This window comes from Notothenia coriiceps, unplaced genomic scaffold, assembly GCF_000735185.1.
Source record: "Notothenia coriiceps isolate Sejong01 unplaced genomic scaffold, NC01 NC01_scaffold00012901, whole genome shotgun sequence".
In the NCBI taxonomy this organism is placed as follows: domain Eukaryota; kingdom Metazoa; phylum Chordata; class Actinopteri; order Perciformes; family Nototheniidae; genus Notothenia; species Notothenia coriiceps.
In genome coordinates this window covers 76,314-99,803 of record NW_011345602.1, presented here as the reverse complement: position 1 = coordinate 99,803, position 23,490 = coordinate 76,314, and the positions used below count along the sequence as shown (strand labels likewise).

The 23,490-nt window shown below is 39.8% G+C and overlaps 1 protein-coding gene across 3 annotated transcripts; it reads left to right on the top strand.

The window, feature by feature from the left end:
• The first annotated feature begins 146 nt into the window (after window positions 1–146).
• LOC104947673 (guanine nucleotide-binding protein subunit beta-4) lies at window positions 147–22,464 on the top strand. 3 transcript variants are annotated; one of them, XM_010773731.1, is made up of 11 exons: window positions 147–259; window positions 5,156–5,238; window positions 11,465–11,653; window positions 12,062–12,100; window positions 12,624–12,730; window positions 14,612–14,675; window positions 15,352–15,514; window positions 16,050–16,116; window positions 16,489–16,690; window positions 17,331–17,547; window positions 17,943–22,464. In XM_010773731.1, the coding sequence occupies exons 3-11, from the start codon at window positions 11,597–11,599 to the stop codon at window positions 18,047–18,049; spliced, it is 1,023 nt and encodes a 340-aa protein (XP_010772033.1). In that variant the 5' UTR covers window positions 147–259; window positions 5,156–5,238; window positions 11,465–11,596; the 3' UTR covers window positions 18,050–22,464. The 3 variants fall into 3 exon arrangements, with proteins under 3 accessions (XP_010772033.1, XP_010772034.1, XP_010772032.1); XM_010773732.1 differs by lacking the exon at window positions 5,156–5,238; XM_010773730.1 differs by lacking the exon at window positions 147–259 and having other exon boundaries at window positions 5,050–5,238.
• Window positions 22,465–23,490: the final 1,026 nt, after the last annotated feature.

The window sequence follows — 23,490 nt, the reverse complement described above, 5'->3', positions numbered from 1 at the left end:
AATCTCTGTCCCTTTAATAGAAATACTACTCCATCTCCCATCCGCCATGCCATCCATATGCTCACCCTCCCACTCGGCAGCTCTCTGCCTCATACTCCAGCTCGGTCTCTCTCTCTCTCTCTGCATTTATTGCTCCTCCCAGCAACATCTCAGCTGAAAGGCAGAACTGAAACGACAGCGCTCTGTACGACTCATAATCGAAGCCATTTAGGAAGTATGCAGAAAACGCTCCCTCTGCTACTCATCTGAATTGGAAAAGGTAGAAAAGCTTTTATTATTTGCCTAATTTTAGAGGTTTTGGGTATGCATTAGTGTGCACATATAGTGTTTCCTATATTCATATTATTAATTTGAAATGCAAGTCAATGTATATCTTGGTAAAAAAATCCAAGTAAACCAGTTTGAAATAATATTTGTATTCAAGACAAGCTCAAAGGAAGCCCTTCAATGTGGACTTGGAGCATCATTTCAGTTAATACAGACTTGGGTGTGGAGCCCAAGCTAACAGTTAAGTCACCACTGCAGAACTACAGTAACAGAGGAAACACTGGTGGCTGGTATTTTGGTTGTGAGCTCATTAAACCGATCTATCATCAAAGGTTAGGCTTGGCGACTATAGGTAATGCCTTATTTCGTGCTCTGAACCTGGGGGGCACTAAAATGTCTTCTGGGCTCATGGTTATAAATTAATGATCATCTGGTGTCCTATTAGTCGCAGCTATGACAGGATGCATTTGAATAAGGTTAGCACATTAGGGTTGTTCCTCGCTTCCCTTAAAAAACAAATCCCATGCAAAGCTTGTGTGATTCACTTCTTTGGAAACTCAGAGCATGTTAGTTCATGCTTTATGTTGCTTGTTGCACCTCTGATTTACAGAAGTGTCTGGGATTCCCCTGGACTGAAACACTCTCACTTCTTCTCTTTGCACATTTCCTCTGCAGCTTCTCCCTGAAACAAAAAGCCATAAACGTCTGTCATACTCATTCTGCTGTTAATTGACTCTTTCATGTACATTTTACTCATGTGCTTAACAGGTGCTTACATTCGGGCAAATTATAATAAAGATGGGTATGAAACATTCTTCATGTTACTTTAAGTCACAGCATAGTCTTTTTAGCTATTAGATATTGTGTTCACCTGTTCAGCAATTTATATGTGCATGTTTTTTTATAATTCTGTTCTCGAAAGGAGACAAACCAGTTTATTTTTGTTAAATGTATTGCAGCAAGATTAAAATACTTTTGTTGATGTCCCTCCTGTAGTACAAAAATAAGACATCATAATTCTCTACTGCGTGTACATGCCTCTGTTCTGCTGTATTCACTTGGACAGCAACAGTGCTTGGCCTTTGCCATCAGCAAGCCTGACTCCACAATCGGTGTCCCGATAGTGAGACTCCAACAGAACATGAGAGGCATAATCACAGAAATGATGAGGGCTCTTCACAAAGCTGCCGCTGTGACAGTCTCTCATGGGCCAGCAACAGCACAGAGATTAGACAAGAACCTGATACAGGGACAGAGCAAACTGCTGGTAGTTACGCTCTAGACTTACACATGATCTGAAGTGATCTCTTCTGAGAAGCTACACGTGAATGTCAGTGTGGATTCTTGTTACGTGTCCAACAAAGGATCTGCTGGGGATGGATAGCTGATGTGCCAGAAGTAAAAAACATTCTTGTTCAGATGCAGTCCTACCAACCATACATTCTGATTCACATACAATGGAGGAAGTTTTATGATTGTCTGCCCCTGCAAAATAACATGCACAATAGCAGCACACATGAGCCAATACCACAAGAGTACTTATATTTACAAACAGTATAAACATTTTTCAAAAAGACAATGTGTTGTTTAAAGAGATAGTTCCTCAGCAGCGTTTGATTCGAGATGGATAATTTCAATTGGGCTAGTCAAGCACAAGCTCTGCAAGTCAGAAAGTAAAACCCTGAAACTGTCAACATCTATTTTCCTCATCACACACAGAGAGAGAGAGAGAAGTGGTGTGTGAGCCCAGCGAGGCACGCATATTTTAAGTCACTTTGCACTCTTCAAGAGGGCCCTTTTTTCAATAATCCATTATGCATAGCAGCTCTGGCTCTCCCTGGTATTTCTCCTACCTTCTTGACGTCAGTTGCCATTTGTGAGGGTTACCCTGGCAACGGCCAGCCTCCCCGGGAGATGTCTGGTGGATAAGACGGCCCTGATAAAGCCTTTTAAGGTTCTACTGTTGCTACACCTTTTAATTGCCTTTGATACAGTGGAAGTATTACATGGGGGTCGTCGGGGAGTGTCTCTACATGTGGGCAAAAAATGGGAACGTGCAGATAAAAATAGACATTGAGGAGCTGCTTCAGATTGAGGTCCCATTATCTTCACTTGATTCGATCACCCACGTATTGGGTCAATTTTTTAGCTGTTCTGTGAAACTGAATTGTGCATGATAGGTCTATTTTTGGACACGATTTGCTCTACTCCTCCGTTACACGAACGACACGAGTTTACAACCCATTCTAACAATCTGAAATTGTAGTGATGAGATAACATGTAAATAATAGATAAAGCATCTTGCTGGTTGTTAAGCCTCTGAACAATACGTGGATGTAATTAAGAGATGATATGAAAAGACCGTACATCAACCACGTTGTTCATGTAAGCTATTAGACTGTAATAACTCTGGCAAGGAAACATATTTATGCACATTATTGATATTATATTATAGTATATTAAAATATATAATGGCAGCAGGGACTATTTTTAATTTTGCATCTATGCAAAACATCAGATGGCAGAAAGCAGGATGAAGAAAACTGCTGTCTACAAATGCCAACCTGTTGTTAGTTTTAAGCTTTATTTAAATACATGGATACCAAAACTGTAAAACCTACGTCACATTCAAATGATTTCATTCAGCTGCCTGACTGTTACTGTAATTTACCGCACAACCCATGCAAATTTGCATTGATGCAAAAACATCTCACTGGTGCGCAACAATACAGTTCAGATACTGTAGTGTACGCCATACCTGTTCCAAGCTCCAGGAGGCTATTTATAGCCTCACCAACATGTGTGTCTTTCTTTTTTTTCAGACACCAGGCTATTGATGTGCTATTTTTACAGTGTCAACGTGCTCCCTCCCTCTCTCTTGTTGCCAAGCAATGGGATAAGGGACCCGATTGGCCAAGGATGTGCTTTTGGACACCTTGACTCTGATTCTGAGCTTGCTAATTAATTCACAATTTTCACTAACTAGGCAAACGGCAGAGGAGTTGTTTCCTTTTTATTGTATTTGTTAAATGTCATTCAATCTGTGGTCCAGAAATGCTAAAACATATTGTCGTAAGAAATAACCTGTTAACTGAAATATAGTGTATGACTTCAGTCAAATTGTAGTTGCATGTATGGCATCTATCTTTGAGCATCTATATGACACAACAGACAGCTTGGGCTGTTGCAAGATTTTGTCACCTTTAAAACAAGTTAAGGCAAACACGAGTATAACCATTCAGTTGTTATGATGTCATGATGAAGCTATAAGAACTATTTTTTCTCTGATTTAGGGAGAGATTTGAGAGGTTATGATTCAGTATCATCCAACACCCCTAAATTGCATGTGAGGGTATTCATTCTTTATCAGTGAGTCTAGTATGGAGGAATTAATAAACACATTTTTGTTCAGAAACATACACATAACACATAACCCGTACAATGCTGTGTTTCATAATATATTGAAACACTACCATTTTCCAGGCTGCACTAATGACAATAAAACCACAACATATGTTTCTGCTAATCCTAATCCTCATAATGTGTTTAGGGGGAAATTGGTCTGACACACCTAAACTACTGCTGTGTGTGAATTCAATTAGACTTAATCTGACCCCATGCCACTCCGATAGGAAACCAAGGGCTGGGCAACTTTCATCTTCCCTCCATTGATTGTGGCTCGTGCAGAGATATGGAAAAGCCTAACCCACTGCTCCCTTTCATTGGCTCCATTAAAAATTCATCCTGTCCTAATGGAGAGGGATCTTTTTCAATGAGCCAACTGCAGGCCAACCGTGGTGTGCCAGGGTGAGACTTGGCACAGCTGTCTAATGGCAAAACCAAATCCTCACAGCTTTAACTTTGTTTTGTTGGAGTAACGTCTTAAATACTGAATATACTTTGAATAAGAGTACCTATTATAAGCATTTCGTGCTTGCAACAAACTCAATTGCTTAATTCGTTGTTGTAATTCATTATTGTATTCATTACCTCAAACATAATATTGTCTATTGAATGTTATAAAATAGAGACTGCCCCTCATAAACTCTGAGTCCAGGTAATATCTTAAATTGTATTATTTTATAAGTTTCTTATGGATCAATCGGTTTAGTGTAAATAGTTCAAATAGTGAAAATGTTCTTCACAAAATCACAAAGCCTAAGGTATGGCCCAAAACACGGGCCATACATAGAGGTTACCGTAGTTTGACTTTGGTATTTTGTGCAACTGCACACATATGCAAAACATTAAGAAATCAGGTATGTTAACAATAACGGTGACATGTCACAGAGAAAAGACACAATTAGTAATAGATTACAATGATAGAGTTAATAAAAAATACTGTAGACCGACTCTCATCATCTCCAGCTGTAACACTTATACAGATTCATAATGGTATATGACAGAATTTGTAGAGGTTTGGACTAAAATGTGTCTTTGTGGAGTCCGTTTTAATCAGTACTACAGCACGCTTTATGGTCTAACATTTGTTTCCTGTATCCCATTCGGTTCCTTTTTGTTGAGGGGGCTGACAGACGATACCATTCCACCCGTAGGTTACACAACAAATTTCAGACATTCTCTCGAGTCAAAGGCATAAGTAATTACCAATGTTGTTAATGTATTGATATAAATATTAAACAATATAATAAGGGACTGTGTTATTACATATATCATTGGTTATATAACTAAAATGATCGATCTATTCCCCACCGCGCACCCCTCAGCGTAGGCTGTTGCCATGTTCCCACTTTCATGGGTGTGGTGATTAGCTTGCTTGGTGAACATTTTTAGTCTAATCCGACCAGAGTCACTCTCGCTTCTGCCCCTTTAAACCGATTAAATTGTCTTAAAATTAACACGTCTGCCTTTGCGATTTCTCTCACAGCTGGGACCATGTTTGTTGTGTGAAAACGAATCAGTGTGACTCGTATCGGAAGGACGGACAGAGCCAAAAAAAGCCTGTTTCAGGTAAGGACGTGTTAGTCTTGCCTTGATATTTTGTAAGCTTTCAGGCTATTTCCTGCTTTGCTCGCGGCGGGTTTAGTTTGTTTTTATATTGAAGGTGGGGTGCAAAACAATGCCCCTGAGTTTGAAATATTGTCAGTGCTGTGAGCGTCAATGAAGCTATTGAAATAACTGTTTCAGCCTGCCTGAATGCTGTTTTTTCCCTCTTACTAAGCCAAGCTGAAAATTCACTGCTATCCAAACGCGGCCTTTTTTACAGGCTGTCAAACGACTCTCACGGAACTATAGGAGAAAAACCTCTTACTGGTTGGCATATATTTTTTCTGAGTCAATGTCATCGATATGCCTTCTCATTTGTGGTTGCACGACACCATTTGCGTAGCGTTCCCCCCCTTCTCTTTTCCATTAAATATACATGGCAGTCCGCCTTCAAGCGAGCGGCAACTGGTAGCGTGACGGGGCGCGAGGCTCATACAATTTGTTGCTTGTATCGGCAATGTAACTCCACTCTTATCATTTCATACATATCTATACACATGCCCATTTAACCTACAGTCAGTGGTGTGAAGCAACTTAGTACATTTACGCAAGTACTGTACTTAAGTACCATTTTGAGGTACTTGCATTTTGCTTGAGTATTTCCATGTTACTTTGTACTTCTACTCCACTATAATTCAGAAGTAAATATTGTACTTTTTACCCACTACATTTGTGTAGTACCCTTTTAGTTACTTTGTAAATATAGATTAATGATTAACACTTTAATAGGACTTAAATGTGACTAACATGGTACACAGCAGTAAATGATATTTTTAAGTTTATTTAGATACTTTTGTACTTGTACTTGAGTAACATTTTGAATTCAGCATTTTTACCTGTAACAGACTATCCCTACCCTTTGGTACTACTACCTTTACTTAAGTACAAGGTCTGAGTACTTCTTCCACCTCTGCCTACAGTTTTTGTGTTTCTATATGGTGTAATTAATGGTTTCCAGTCTTGGCTGTTGACATATAATACATCATGACAGTGAGTTGTTTTTGTTGTTGTTGTTGTTGACATGATATACAGTATGAAGTCACAGTTTTTGATCATGTAGTCTATGTTTTCAATCTGCAGCTTATTTGGAGCTGGTGGTACATACCTAAAAGTTTTACTAGTTTTGACATGGTGCTCTTTCATAATTGCCAAGGGGATAGTATGGTGATTGACAAAAAATAACTCCTGTTAATTATAACTAATTTAGGTAAGATGGGCAAGTAGCAACCAGCATTATTTATTTAGAATAGCCAAATATGTAATTTTAATTTACTGTAGTAAATATTTCAAAGCCAGGTACAGCTGAACAGATGAATCAATTAATTGATTGAGAGTAGACGTCTATGAGCTTTTGTCTATCAATCTAAAAGGCCAAAAGCTCAATAAAATATTCAGTATATTAAAATATAAATGTTTGGTATGCCATTTTATGCCACACACCTTAATGTCATCTTGTTTCATGTCAAATTATTTTCCCAAAATGATTAATATTCTCTACATTTAAAACGAACAAAGTGAATTCTCTGACGTTTTATTTTTTTAGATATTGAGAGCCAAAAAATGGAACTGACAGTTATTGCATTCTTAATGATTTGTACATTTTAAATGTGACTTTGCATAATGTTTACCATTATTATCATGTTGATGTCAGGGCCAAACGATGTTACATGAGATTTTCATTAATATGTTCAAATACATACTTCTGCTATTCTGCGGCTTTTAATACACTGCTAAAATACAAAAGAAAACTTTAACTTATTATGAAGATTATAATATCCAACATTATTTTATTCAACAAATGAAATAACTCAAAAATCTACCCATGTTTATTATGCCAGTTGATATCGTTTTTAAGAGGGGGAAAAACACTGTTTTTGGAGCCCTAACTGATACTGATTCAAACCATACCAACCAACCCTTACCTAGTGAATCTTCAAGCTCTACATGTTCCTGTTTTACAGCTGTGTGTTACCAAACCTCAGAAAAACACCAGCCGGAAGTTTTTATAACTTGACCGATTATACACAAGCAGGAGATCTTTATCTCTATGCTAAAAGGGTCATGGTTCACTCCAGATTATTAATGTCACTAAGGGCATGTTTGGACAAATCTTTCTTTATTTAGTTGTAGTTTTCATTAGGAATGTTGTGTGGCTCCATTACGTGTAGTTGGTGTGAAACCTGTGACCAAAGCAGGTCTTAAACCCACCACACATTCACTCACCATCTGTCTGTAGCTTATGTTTAAACAATAATAGGGCAAATCAAACATGTTCTCGTAATTCATGACACGTATATGATATGATATGAACATGTCAGCTGAAGAGAAGGAAGACATGTGACTTCTAAACTTACTGGAATCTCAATAGGTATTTCCTCCATTCTCCGGATGTTTGGAATAGTCGGTGCGTTACCTGAACAAGTTTACACCTGGTGGAGCTGCCACATCCAATCTTCACTTTCACACACAGGGGCCGTTTCTCAATGTCGAGTATACCTGCTGCAGAGCCACTATTTCAAGTATACTACGTCATCGAGTAGCGCCGAATGCTGGGCATTTAACATGCTTTTAAACAGTCCTTCGGTGCCACTCGATGACGTAGTATACTTGAAATAGTGGCTCTTCAGCAGGTTTACTCGACATTGAGAAACGGCCAGAGCCATCTCATTAATCGCCTGTTAGATAGAAATGTCAACAAAGTTTAAATGCGATCATTTAATGAATACCTGAACATATGCAGTATCTTCTAGCTGTATATATGATACATTTGCAAATACACTGATAATGTACTGTTAAGAATCAGATTTTAGTTGAATAAAAATGAAAAATATGGCTAATGTTGGTGTGACTTGGTTGGAGCATTGAGTTCAAATATTTATTACAAATAAAACGCAATCGTTACACTTATGAACAGACATGTTCAAAACCAGTAAAATATTCCAATACATTTTCAACTAAGAGAGCAAAATCCCTCACTTTGCATGTAACATAATAACTGTTTACAATTCATGGAATATGGGATTGATAAATATTATGACCTTGCTGTAAACGCTGGTATTAAGTGCTCACAGTGGACCATTGTGTAATAATTTGATTAGACCTGGCAGTGCGTATTGTTAATTCCTTAACTTCCTGACCATTTCATGTTGTTGGGGCCCCTGTGGCTCTGGGTGCAGCTGCACTGCCTGCACCCCCCGCTGCTCTGTATTTGTTCATGATGGAGGAAGATGTGACTGACTTTCTACTGTATGTGACCCTGGAGAAGCAGAAGGTCTCATTGACACATTTCATTTAAAAACCTGCCAATGAGTGTTATCTAATTAGAATCCTCTCCAGGTGTCTCTTTTACTCTCTTTATGGTTGTATGTTTTCACTTGTGTATGAGCTATCATTGAGCCAGCAGAGACACGCACTGGAGCGACAGTGTCTCCGGTAAAAAATATAATGTGGGCAAGCTTCATTATTGGAATCAGACACTATTGACTTTTGACTGACGAGAGCTCTCTCTCTCTCTCTCTCTCTCTCTCTCTCTCTCTCTCTCTCTCTCTCTCTCTCCCCCTCCCTGAGTGTTATAAAAGTGGAAGTCCAAGTTTTACGTGGATTTAAAGGTATGAGGATGTGCAGCAGCTGAACAAGATGTATAAGCAATCTTCTTATAGGGCAATAAATCTTCCAACTACTTCCTTAATTCATTGTAGGATAAAGATCCAGTGTACTATTAAATAGCAACTATTAGCGTTTTAAAACTGGAAGCTGTGAAGATTGCCCAAAATAGTTTGTAATTAATTGATAAATTAATCAGGTCATACAAATACCATTTCAACTTGACTTCAAGCGGCCTAGATTCTTATAATAATATTGATATGTTAAAACTGAAATATTTATTTTTGTGTTTTTTAATCGTCGTGAATTTCTCAGTTTCTTTTATAAATATTCGGTTTATCTTCCCTTCTTATTGTGGTGCACTTGGAAAAGTATTGATAAGTCTTTAAATCATTACGGGTAACTTTTTAAGTTTTATGATAGTTGCTGATAGAGGTTATGAGACTACTATATTCTTTAATTAAAGCCAGTTCTTTTCATTGACCAGTGTATTAAATACAGATATGTATATTCAACAGGTGATTCAAGGGCGTATTGTTTCCGTTTTTCTCCATCTATCTCAGCCTTATAGAAGAGATCCTCAATAGTAGTTAGAATGCATTCAGCAAAGCCCTTACCAATATCCCTATTCCCGCCTTTATGCATCCACGCACTTAAATGCAGATGTCAGCTGTTGGTCCCAGTTCACACACACAATATTTCCCTGCTGCTGGGAGCTCTGGTGTGAGGCTGAACATGTTGGGTGGTTGTTTGGTGTCATAAGAGCTGTAGCAGTTATAGCCTCCCATGGCCTGTCTCAGAGACCCAAGTGCGGTGGTGCCAAGCAGCTCTAACTACTGTAGCTGGCACCCTGCTCTAAACAATAGGCAGCTCCAACACACAGCTCTGTCTTTGTCACCCTGATCGTGTGCCTTGATCTGGGCCTGCGTCGGCCCGGCTGGCTGCATGGCTCCAGTCTAGAGAAAAGGAACACGGCTCACAAAGTTTTACATCTGTTATTCTGGAAGGTAAACTTTATCTATTCCTTTTGGTAGGGACCATTTAACTGTGTGACAGCTTCTGCTGGCTATGGTTGATGTATGTGTGTTTTATTTATTTTACTAAAGAAGGAATGAATGACCTGTTTTGTTTTCTAAATTACTTAACCTTAGTGCACACACATGTTAACACAAGTCATGAAGCGCTAAAACCAGAGCTGTCAGTTTTATCCCAAAGCACTCATCGTTTTCTAACTCCATCACACCTGCACCATTTTCTACCTTATCTTTCTCGTGTGCGCTGTTGCCTTTCACTACACAAGCCCCTGATGGAAAACATTGATTAAAAACATTAACACAGTATAGAAGCTCATATCGGGTGTTTTGGTAGTCCACAAGGCGCTATGTGTGACGTGGCAGATTTCAGAGGCATACCGTATAATGGATCCATGGCAGAGAGTCATCAGCAGCACATCACAGGCGAGCTGACGCTGAGAGCCCTCTCTTCAGGGTGTTTGCGTCAGCCGGAGGAGAGAGTGACGTCACCTCCGGGCAGCTGAAAGCATTGCAACGCTGCGGCCCCTGATGCCTCATTACTGTCAAAGACTTCCCTGGCTGAGACTACGGTCCTCAATGAGCAGGCCAAAGCATCCTCTCTAGAGCAGAGCAGAGGCACAATGGTCAGACCAAGGGAACCAAGAATCTAAAACGACAGCTTTTTCACACATGCATAGTGTCACTTTTAAGAGGCCATTGGTTGCAGCGCACGCATCAAATCATTGTCTTAGTTACTTGTATGTATAATGATTTTGGTTTCTCTTTTGTGGTGATTAAGTAACTGGATCACAATGGGTGCAAAAAGGAGGATAATGCACAAACAACCTCCTCTTCGCATTAACATGACTTCCTGTGGAGAGGAAGGGCTGGACGCAGTGTAATTGTTGAATTATAGAAAATGAAACTGAAAATGTAATCTCAGAGGGTTAGGCTTCTGGACAGCAGACTGTAAAAAAAAAAAAAAACTGCCTGGAAAATGAGCGGTGGGGGAGCGGTCCAAACATTACTGAGGAGTGTCTAAGTGCTCTGTGACCCACATTCAGGCTCCCCAAGGTAAAGGAAGAGGCATTTGTGCACAAACACACTCATACGTGCACGTTCAAATACATGGCATACCTTAACTAGATGCACATTAAAGTAAATGCTCGCATAATGTATGCACACTCACACACACATTCATATTTGCAATAGAATTGTACATGTTGTTTTTCTTACTTGTATATATTGTCCAATAATTATTCCAGATACAATCACGCACACACATTCAAGGCTCTTTGGGGGCCGGCCGAGTAAACAGCGCAATGCAATAACACAAAAGGCTGATTGAGTCAGGAAAGGTCAGAGCTGGGCTCAGATGGCCTTTTGAACCACACTGGGGGTGTTTGAAGAGCCAGCCCCCCCTCAGGGCCCCCACCCGGCCCCACCCTCTGCAGCACCCTCCTTTTGGTCTGAGCCCATACAGTATACCTATGTTTGTCTGATGGAAGTCTTCCCATCCTTCACTCTCCGTCTGCCTGTTGAACTCATAGTATTTCTGTTTCTCTGTCTTGCAGGTGTCAGCTGGTAAAGCGTGTGTGTGCCTGAGAGTGTGTGTGTGAGTGTGTGTATGCGTGCAGGCACTTGTGTTTTCCCAGCCCAGTAAGGATTTGGAGCGGAGCGTGGCCTGAACACATCACAGAGGGACAATGAGCGAGCTGGAACAGTTGCGGCAGGAAGCCGAGCAACTACGCAATCAGATCCGGGTAATGCAACGTTTTCTGTGCATGCGTTTGTTTATGTTGACGCGCGTGTGTACGTTATACGTGGTTTTGTGCATCGCATGTGTGCCACTGTCTGTTCTCTAGCTGTGACTCATGCAGTTATAGATGAGACGGTGACACACTCGACATATAACTTGTCAATCATCCTCTTTGTCTCGTGAAATGTTTTTATCGTGGGAACTGATGCATTGATGTCTGTTGCTGCTGTGATATTATTCTAGGGTCACTGGGATATTTAGTTTCTTTGATCAGCAATAAGTTGTAGCACATTTTATTGCACTCAATCAGAAGTATTTTGAGTTCCTTTTCAGGTATGTTTTTTTCCATTATTTGTGTATAGAGTGACATAACAATCGTCAACATGATCATTTTCTGTCTCTTGTGTCACAGGATGCCAGGAAAGCCTGCAGTGACTCCACTCTGTCACAGGTACGTCTTCCTCTCCACATATATAATATTGTGTAAAAAATCTATTATTACTAAGTATTTTCATTTTTAACAATTGCTATATTTTTCGCCAGGAGGGAGTGTTAACACAATCAAAGTTGTGTTGTTCCAAATGCACCCTAAGTTACAATATGCCTGTTTGCCAATAAGCAATGTTACATCTAAACAGGCTATTTTCAAACATGATCTAGCTTGTTGCTTTAATTACCCTGGCAGTTGTTTCATTCACAAGTTATACAAGAAAATGCTGCAGTGAATCTATAAAAATACTTCATAGACATTATGCAGCAATTTTAGCTTCACTATTTTTAGTCATTGTCTATTCTTGTGTTATCTTGACCTGTTTTTGCTGCCTCAGCTAGAGTCCACTGTCCAGTGTAGTGTGTGTGTTTGTTTGTAGTGATAAGTGTGTGTGTGTGTGTGTGTGTGTGTGTGTGTGTGTGTGTGTGTGTGTGTGTGTGGGCCTCGAGTGACACTGCTGACGCGTCTTCCTGTGTTTTGGCAGATCACAGCTGGTCTGGACTCAGTGGGCCGGATACAGATGCGGACGCGGCGCACTCTCAGGGGCCACCTGGCCAAGATCTATGCAATGCACTGGGGGAGCGACTCCAGGTACTGTGGTTATTTCACAGGAAACTAATTATTATCAAACAGCACAATAGGAAATTAACCTTTTTTTATACCATTTTGTTTTTTATGTTCTTATTGCGTTACATTTTTGGGGGAAGGGGGGCAATGGCAAAAAAAGTGCCACCAAGAGCTAAGACAACTGGAAACACCTTACAGTCACAGAGAAGGAATTTTACAATAAAATCCACTGGCATTGGCTTCATCATTTTCTTGGAAAGATGACTCGGCTGCTTAATTCTTTGCATAGGTAATGTCTTAGTAATAGCTCCAACTTGGCTGCTAATATCTAGGTTAGTTAAGGAGTGAAGGCATGACTTCAGTTATGGCAGCAATTGAGGATCAATTTACAACTCTCCCTGCAGATACGCTCTGATACTCTAACCTTTTTAAATGATGGGGTTCAAACTGCTTATATGACTGGTTTTACCATTAATATTATGTATGTGTTTAATATGTCTGTGTCACCCTTTATTTTTCTCTCTGTCCATCTGTCTCCCAATGCAATGCACTGGGGCAGTGACGGCAGTCCCAGGTGTGGGGCTATACTACTACCAGTACCACTACTACTATTACTACCACTACTAAAACTACTATTCTACTAATAAGACTAATACCACCATAATTGACTGTCACTACTGCCACCTCCACTACTACTGAACCTCTGTCGTAGCGCTAGCACTGTTAAACGCCCCCACTTTGAGCACAGGAATGATATTAGCTGGGCACAGTGACAGGCAGCCACCCCAGCTTGTTAAATATTTCCTTAAAGATGCAGTTTGTAAGATCTAACAATCTTTTTTTTTCTAAATGTTGCAATGATTCACAATCAATCAGTGAGAGAGTGGCTGCTAACAATGAGTTTTCCCTTAATTAAAACTTACAGACTGCTTTTTTAACGGTTTGCTGAAATTATGAGCACTTAGGATTGTATTTTCCCAATAGTATGCATGTAGTGCACTGGTTCTTTCTTATCAATAAACGAGAAGTGTATGAGAAATAAAACCTAAAGATAGTGTAACATTTGAGATCTGCTACAACATTTAGGATTTAAAAAAATCATAAATATCTGTTCAGTGTAAGCATACTTGTTTTTTCCTACAGTAAAGACCACTGGACAATGCATAGGCTGTTCAAATGTGATTATTGTGTGTGTGTGTGTGTGTGTGTGTGTGTGTTTGCCTAGCTCCCTCTCGGTGACCCTGCAGGAGGCCAGTGTTTATTGTGTATACAGCCACTGACATTTGAGCGTGATGGCTCTCCTCTTGATTGTAGCATAGCACCGTCAAACCACTTCCTGTCATTGGAGAGGCGGAAACACCCAATCAGGAAGGGAGGGAGGAGTTCAGCCGTTTCTTCATCTGCACCACCCTTATCTCTCTCTCTCTCTCTCTCTCTCTCTCTCTCTCTCTCTCTCTCTCTCTCTCTCTCTACTGACTGTTTCCTCTTCATCATCTTCTCTGCATCACTTCTCTTGCTGTCCCTCTCTGCTGCCCCAACCCAGCTTCTTTCTAGTGCTTTCCCGACCCCTCGTGCTTACCATTAAACAGTAGGACTTTTACATAACGGGGGTAATAAATATTACATGGGGTGGGACATTAAAAGTGGCTTCCCTGGATGAGGAGACTTCCACCAGGAGGGGGAGGAAGAGGGAAACGGGGAGTGGCAGAGAAGAGTAGGGAGCTCACACTGAATGCTTTTTGACAGATCACCTTTAACTCATTCACACAGTGTAGCACAGTACTCTCTTAGCTGGCTGCTGGCTCTCATTGCTTTTAATGATCCAGGTGCATGTACCCTTTAGATTATGGGGGTTGTTCTACATGTGGACCGCTTCTCATTTTGCTGTTCTCCACTTGTTTCCAGGTTACTTGTCAGTGCCTCGCAAGATGGAAAGCTTATCATCTGGGACAGCTACACAACAAATAAGGTGAGGTTATTGATATGACATTGTAGATTGTATAGTAAGTACAAAAAGAACAGCATATTTCAAAGTTTTTCTGCCATCTGAAATGTGCTTCTCCTGTCAGAGTTCAATACCAACAGTTCTGGCTGTGATGTATGCCCTCTCAAACACAATACGGATATATATGTTGTGACAAGCTTCCATCCAAATGACATTAATAAGGTTTTCTTGTGGGTTCTTTATAGATTTATAAAATGAATCTGGCTGGTAAACTAGTGAAAGTGACCCTTGTATTTCGAGAGGAATCTGCTTTAATGTTTAAAGAATATTACTCATTGTAATCATCCCCCTAAGAGTATAAAACAAATGTGGCCATTGATAGCATAATCTACAGCTCATAGTTTTTATTTAGCTTATACCAATGTTTTGATATCCAAAACGGAGGAAGAAAGCACCTGAAACAGTCTTGTGCTTTCCTCTTGCACTTAATAATAAGTTCTGCTGTCTTCATATTTATCATGGCGTACTGAAATTGCTACGTTTCTTACTGACATCTTTTGCAAAACCCGGCAAAAAGGAAGAATGTGTTCTTTCATTTCTCTGAAGGACAGGGGAAGTAGCAGAGTTATGTCCACTGCTGACTCTGAAGCTCCACATTACTACTATTATTATATTTACTAAAGACTCTCCTTGTCCTCAGATGCATGCCATCCCGCTGCGTTCCTCCTGGGTGATGACGTGCGCCTACGCCCCCTCTGGGAACTATGTGGCCTGTGGAGGCCTGGACAACATCTGCTCCATATACAGCCTGAAGACCCGGGAGGGCAACGTGCGTGTCACCAGAGAGCTCCCAGGACACACAGGTAGGCACAGTGCCAGCTGAGATATAATATGAATTAGTGAAATAAGCCTATTTATGGACTCAACTGAGTTATTTATATCATAAGTAACATGATGGCAGTTTCTTAAATCATATTGTGACCTGAGGGCAGCATTCTAGCATGCCTGGTTCAATATCTTCGACACGTTGACAATGCCTTACTTTAGTTTTAGAGCTCAGATTTGTATGTACAGGCTGACGGGCTGGTTCAACGAGTCCAAACAATGGAAAGATTCACACAGTGCTGTTTTATACTGGTTCCATTTGTGGATTAAGGATTGCCATCAGCTAAATGAGTGGGACTGTTCATACAAGTGCATCTCTTGTAGAAAAATAAATTGCTCCTGGTTAAATGTGACATAAGGCATCATCGTGAAGAAGGATTAGCACCGTAGAAAAATTCAGTAGTCGTTGTCCGCCATACGAGTAGCTCAAGAGTAAAGTGTCTTGCAGAGGGGGGGTTGATCAGGCAGGGCCGAGCGCTCCTTATCTGATGTGTAACCTCTGATCTTCTCCAGGTTACCTGTCTTGCTGTCGTTTCTTGGACGACAATCAGATACTGACCAGCTCCGGAGACACCACCTGGTGAGATTTACACTCTGCTCCACCCACACAGCTCTAAGGTTTGAAATGCTTTTACATGATGGAAAAATTCTTGTTTCTGTTTAACACACTAGACTGAAGATGCTCCAGCACATTAAATACAAATTTTAAAAAAATTCTCCTTGATATGAATCTTCTTCTCTCACCATCTTACCCCCTTGTTGCTGCTTTTAGATTCCCTTTGTGCTAATTGAACAGAAACTCTTTGATCTGTGCTATTCACAACGCTTATACTTTAAGTAGATATGCACGGCAGGCCCACTTTCAGCCATACAGGCTCATAACTCAAGAGGGCTGGATAAAGACGCATTAAAGATGGACACTCACACCTGACCACTGCCGTGTTTCTTGCAGTGCATTGTGGGACATAGAGACCGGTCAGCAGGCCACCTCCTTCAGTGGCCACACAGGGGATGTGATGAGCTTGTCTCTGAGCCCGGACTTCAAGACCTTTGTGTCCGGAGCCTGTGACGCCACCTCCAAGCTGTGGGACATCCGGGACGGCATGTGCAGGCAGTCCTTCACCGGCCATGTGTCCGACATCAACGCCGTCACCGTGAGTGCTGAAACACAGACAGACAGACAGACACAGACACAGACAGACACAGACAGACAGACACAGACAGACAGACAGACAGACAGACAGACAGACAGACAGACACTGTTGGAAGGAAGTGTCTAAAGGATTGATGGGTGGAAGACTGCTGATTGGATATTGTTTAATATGGCTTGAAAACACATTTCAGTTTTCACATTACATTTTTTTTTTTTTAACTCAACTGTTTAGAGCTTTATCTGAGTACAAGAATTATATTTATTGCTATAGGATGTTTAACACCAAGGCAAAATTGCATACTGCTGTTTTTGAAATATAAAAAGCATTATTCATTTTCCAAAGACAACTTTGATGAGAAAATGTTTTCCTTTGCATTTAATGAATTGCATTGTGGATGTTTTCAGCTTTTTATCAACAATAAATCTAATATACATTTTGTGTGACAACATTAAGTTGTTTTATTAGTCCATATATTGGTCATCATCATTTGACTTCCACTGAAGATACAGATCTTAGGTGAGTTATATTGGCCTTGGATGGTCTGTAACACACAGGAAAAATCCCAGGAGCCTCATAATATGGTAATTCAAACAATTGTATCCTGATATCTGCTTGATTGAGATTTCTTTCTCTCCTGCAGTTTTTCCCCAATGGCAACGCCTTTGGCACTGGCTCAGATGACGCCACCTGCAGGCTGTTTGACCTGCGTGCCGACCAGGAGCTGATGATGTACAGCCATGACAACATCATCTGCGGCATCACCTCCGTTTCTTTCTCCAAAAGCGGCCGGCTGCTCCTGGCCGGCTACGATGACTTCAACTGCAACGTCTGGGACACTCTGAAAGGAGAGCGTGCAGGTAAATGACGTCCTAAACTTTTTTTTTGACAATTTTAGGATAGAGATTTACCAAACTTCATGAATGTAAGTTCTGCTTTAATTCTTGAGAAGAGGCAACCTACACATTCTTAGATTTTAGAAACTGGAAGTGGAATTATCTGCATTTGTTCTTGAAATTGTTCAGTTTAAATCAAAATCAATGCCACTTATGGATTCAGCTGTGAAATGTAGCATCCTAGAATAGATGTGAACAGACACATGAGTAGCAAGTTGAAATGTAACATAAAGGTCGGACTGTGTAACTTCTTGTGTTACAAAGCTGAACGTTTCAGTGATTTGAGTTATTCATGTTCTTTTTTAATAGTTTGTACAGGTTTAACTGATCAACCTTGGACTCATTTATTTGACCTTCAGGTGTGCTAGCGGGCCACGACAACAGAGTGAGCTGCTTAGGGGTGACAGAAGACGGCATGGCTGTGGCCACTGGATCCTGGGACAGTTTCCTTCGCATCTGGAACTAAACAAACATCTTCCCTGTTGTACTCAATCACTGCCCGCCTACTTCCTCCTGCACCCCCACGCCACATGTCCCAACTCATCTGCTGGGCTGGACCGGAGGGGTGCACACTGTGTCTGCCCAAATCCTCTCAACTCACCCCCAGCTCTCCTTTCTGCAGGCGACCCGCCCTCCTGCGAGAAAGTACAACTCTTTCTAACTTTCCAAGTGACATTTTTTTCTTTTTTTTTACCCAATTTTTACACAGAAACAAATATAGGAACCTTTCGATAGAGTTGGCCAAGCAAATGTTTAAAAAGAAGAGATTAGTTGTGGAAAAACTGAAGGAAAAAAATATAAGATTTTGCCCAATTCTCTTGTGCGGGGGGGGCGGGCGATAAAAAGCATCTGTTACCATGACTAACAAACAAGATGAGCGTCGGCATGTAATATGTAAATGTATATATAAAGACAGTATATATGTATAGCATTATGTGTGTATATATGCATCATATATGCATATATAATGTGTATGTATATATTTTTGTAGTTTATTTCCCACCCTTGAGGTTTTTTTGTTATGTTTTTGGGGGTTTTATGTTTTATTTATAGTGTACATATTCACATTACTACAAAACATAATGCCAGAAACACTGATTTTATCCAATGTGAGTACCAGACTGATCGTCAGACAATTAAGAGGCAGCAGCGTATCATTGAATCTAAAAAGTCTGCTCTCGTTCATTTTCAATGTTTCTGGTACTTGCTGATTTTGTCAAGCCCACTCATTAATCAACAAACAAAGATTTAACAAATCTTAGAATTCGGCCAAGCTAAACTTACGTTCCTCATTCGATGTTATTATGGTTACAGGCAGTATACATAATATATGCATCCTCTGCATTTTTTTTTTTCAACCACACAACCCCTGGCATTTCTCAACGCAGTCTTTTCATATGAAAGGAAACGCCACACTGCTGTGATAATGATAAAAGGGAGCATGTCAAAATAAACAAGCGGTGTTTTTAAGTCTGCTAGTCGAGCTTTACCTCGAAAGTAGAAACCGTTGAATTTTAGGCTAGGATAGAAAACGTTATTTACCTGGAGGCCCTGCCTTGGCCTCCACTTGTGTTTTATTGTGGTTTTAACCACACGAATATCTGAAGACCACATTCATTCCATGCAAATCAACAGCTGTGTGATATGATTGATAACCCAATAATAGTCCTAAATATAGGTTTTGCATCATATCTGCTCTCTCCTGTGGCCTATAGAATCTACTTTTCCTTAGTCGAGATGTGCATCTAAGTTCCTCATACAAAAGACACTGTTGGAGAGATGAGCATCGCATAGAGAGACGCGTTCTCCCGAAGCAGAAGCCATTTCTACCTGTGAGCCTGTAATGGTGCTGAGGCCTGTATGGACATAAAGTAGAGTCAATACATGAGGACATTTAAAGGACAGCAGCGACTCTGCTGGGGACAAGAGGGAAGATGAAGAGGAGAAAAGAAAGATATCGGTCAGAGTTTGCCATGTCATTTTATCCTTTTTTAAAGCAAAGGATCAACAAGTCCTTTTCGTCGTCAACAGGGTGTGAACTGAGTGAATACATGGAACTGAAATCATGTCAGCCACTCTGACATCACACCAGTGCCACCACAAGCCTGTAAAAAAAAAAAAAAGAAAAGAAAAAAAAAGATATTTTTTAAAATGGTTTAACACTTTTTTTTTTTTTCTCACCAAAAACATGTTATGAACTGTTAAATATTGCTTGTGAAGAGAGTACACTTGGTAGACAGAAATGTACACTTGGTAGAGAGCTAGATATGCACTCACGAACTGTAGTACAAATGTAAACCATTGAGCACATGTGACTTATTTACCCATAGAAGTACTATCTCTGATTTTGAGTCTTTTCTCATCTTCCATTATTTTGGTTCCTCTAAATGCTTAATTAAAAAACAAAACAATGTATGTGATTTGGACCTATCCATCAGCTGTCTCAGGTGCCTATCTCTGAATTTAAACATGTGACCCAAATGGGCTAGATAAAGGAGGATTTGTGCTCCCGTGAGATGTGGCACTATTGTGTCTCCATTCTGCCTTACAATACCATTCCTAATAGAAGGTCATACTAGCATCGACTACAGTAATGTTCTCCTCTTATTATTCCTTTTTACAGATTTATCAATAAGAGAGATTGCTTATTATTTTTTGTTTCCCAATAGAAGCACATTCTGATACTAGTGAACACTAAAAAGCATGCTTACAGAAAACCACAGCGACCACATGCAGCTCTATACTGCTTCTTAAAGTGTTTCTACATCACTCTTTATACAATTCTACTTTCTAATACTACCGTACAGTTTGTAGTATTTATTTAGGTTCAGTCGGCTATCAATGAAACCCCTCTTTTGGCATAGCGTGATTCTAGTGACCTTTTTTGTTTTTAAATGTTTTTGCTGCTTCTACCTGGCTTTGCATTGATGAATCAATTTTGAGAGAATGTTAAAAATAACCGTTATAGTTTTTAGCCTGAGAATATCTTTGGGGTGTGTAGGATGTGATATGTATTGCATATCAGTGTTGAGGTGTGTGTGGGGGGGGAGGGGAGGGGAGGGATTGGGGGACGATTTGCTGATGTATGTGGATAACATATAGATCTAAGTGTTACTTCCTCATTTGTGCCAATGTTATCCACAGACCCTGAGCTGTGAACTGAAAACTAAGTCAATGTGACAAAAAAACAACATTGCTCACTTTACTCAAGTGCCAGCCTTCTGCATACCCACAAATTAAATTCATGTCAGTATCTGATTTTATACCCAGGATGTTGTTTGATCAAACCGGTGGACTGCTTAAATCTAAAGATGGGTTTTTGTATCCCAAAGTGTTATTAAAAGTGCTTATTAGAGTGAAGTTTCTATATCAATCAGCGGACATGAAAAGTGTCCCCCATATAAAGATGACAAAATGTATTTTAAGAGGAATTGTTTTAATATTGTGGGAAATGTTTGCTTTCTGGCAGTTAGATGGGACGATCACTCTCATATCTTTCCGTTAAATATAAGGCCACAACAATAAGCAGTCTGTTAGCTTAGCACAAAGACTGGAAACAGCTAGCCTGGCTAATGAAGCTCACTCATTAACATTCAATATCTTAAAACCAAAGTGTGAAAAGGAGAGTTGCCAGAACTATTCTGAATGGCGAATGATCATTTTACATATTTAATAAACGAGATATTCTTTTTGTTTTAGATTCAGAGACAGGCAGGAATTGTAACTGTTGGTCAGAGCCAGGCTAACTGTTTCTCAGTTTCCAATCGCTAAGCTAAGCTAACCGGCAGCTAGCAGAAGCTTTTTTTAAATGTCTCGTTAATGGACAGACATGAAGCGGTATCTTTCCTAACTCCTCCGTAAGGATCTAAGCATCTTTTCCCAAATCTCAAAATATTCCAATAAACCCTGACAGCGATATTCAGCTGGAAATCATGTCCTCGCTCTGTGTGTAATTCAGCAGTATTAGCCGCTGGAACCTGGACTAGTAACACTTCTACGTGCCTGTGCAGTTCACTCATTAATCAAAAAGGTGCTTGACTTCTTTTAATTTCACATTATTGTTGTATTTACCTGAAGTCTCCTCCAGTTTATAACTACACAACTGATAAGGAGCCATTGAATCCGCCTGTTGGTGTAACAGTGTCGACATTGGATGCATTCACGGTCAGGGGCGCCGTAAGGGGGTGAAAAGTTAGGACGATTAGGGTTAGGTAAACCGGGCCCGTGACTGACAGGGGCCCAAACAATTTTAGAACATTTAAGAAAAAAATGTTTAAGGAACCAATGTGATATCTTTTCATGGGGCCCAAAATCCCTGGCGGCGCCCCTGTTAACGGTGTAGTCTGTAGATCCATCTGTGAATTGATTTAGGCGATCGTTGTAAAGTTGCCATTTGTCTCCTACAGTGCAACGGTCTGACTTCAAAGAGCAGGTGTGAAAAGGTCAAAGATGCACAACTTCAGGCTGTATTTGTGACAACTACATTTGCATAACTCTCCAGGTTTAACATTTGGATATGACTAATGTAAAGTCTCCTGATCCAATGAGACACCACCACTTTAATTGCTTATGTCACATGATCACCACCACAGCACCATCACAAAATAATGCACTGCCCTTTCACTCTACAACCTACTGTTCTGACATTTTCTTTGATTTTATTTATTGTTTTATGTTTTAAGCCAGTAAAGACCAGGGACTTGGTGCCATGATAATTCTCTTACAGTGCTATTGTGTGAAATTATAATCACTTGTTATGGAATAATTTTTATAGTCTTTTTCACACCAGACCTTTTTTTTGTATTTGTACAGTGGCTTGGTGATACTGATATGTTGCCATGAGTTATTGTAACCAATAAAAAGCTTCTAACCAAGAATACACATTTTGACTAATTTCCTTTGTTACAGAAATGTAGACTGTATACAAATGTAAACTTTATTAACATTATATCCACTTTTGTATAAATACGTTTAAACAAGTTTTATTCCAGAAGAAACAACCGTTTGAGGAGAAAATTGACACCGAATAGGACAGGATAACTAGTAATTAGTTCTGATTTTGGTGCTTAACATTAAACTACAAGCTTTTTTACACATGTTACTTGTTGGCAGAAGAGTGAGCTCTGTACAAATAAAAATGTTTTTACAGTTTAGAAACATACTTATGGTCACGGCAAAAGACAAAAACTTAAATGTATTTATATGCGATTACTTAATATCAACATGTTCCATTACATTAGTGTAATTAACAGTTGGAAAAATATTTTTGAAAGGATAACAAATGAACTAACCATCACTGACTGCAGTTGGTGCAAACCTTCTCCGCCTGTACGATGCAACATCCACATGATTTTACCTGCAGGGCTACTTTCCTTTTGCATAGGTGGCACTGTTCAGAACATTAAGATCCTAATATAATTTTTTTTTATTTTAAAAACACTATCCCACTGAATAGGATGGTAGATTAGTTTTAGAGCTGTTGAATGAATAACAAGTAGTTGCATAAGGTCATGGACATCGGTGCTCTTTATCTATTGAATTAAAAACACAATTCTATCATCAGATAAAGCACAGGTCCTTGTCCAAGTCAGAAATTGAGACTTAAATATGGTGAAATATTTTCAACATTGTTTATCCGACATAGCATTTTGTGTAGACTTAATGTCCAACAAACATGTTGAACACATTTTCTTCAACATATGCCAAGCCATTTTCTAAATCATTTTAAATTGTGCACCAGTTACATATTTGCTTGCCAGAAGTCTTCTTCTTCGCTGCCATTGTTAGTGCACTGCCATCAACTGTAATAGAGCACATGCAGGGGGTCCTCATGCAAAATATGAAAAGTTGTGCCGCTGGAATTCTCCATACCGCTAATAAAGTCTTCCCAATAATGAACACAAAGCA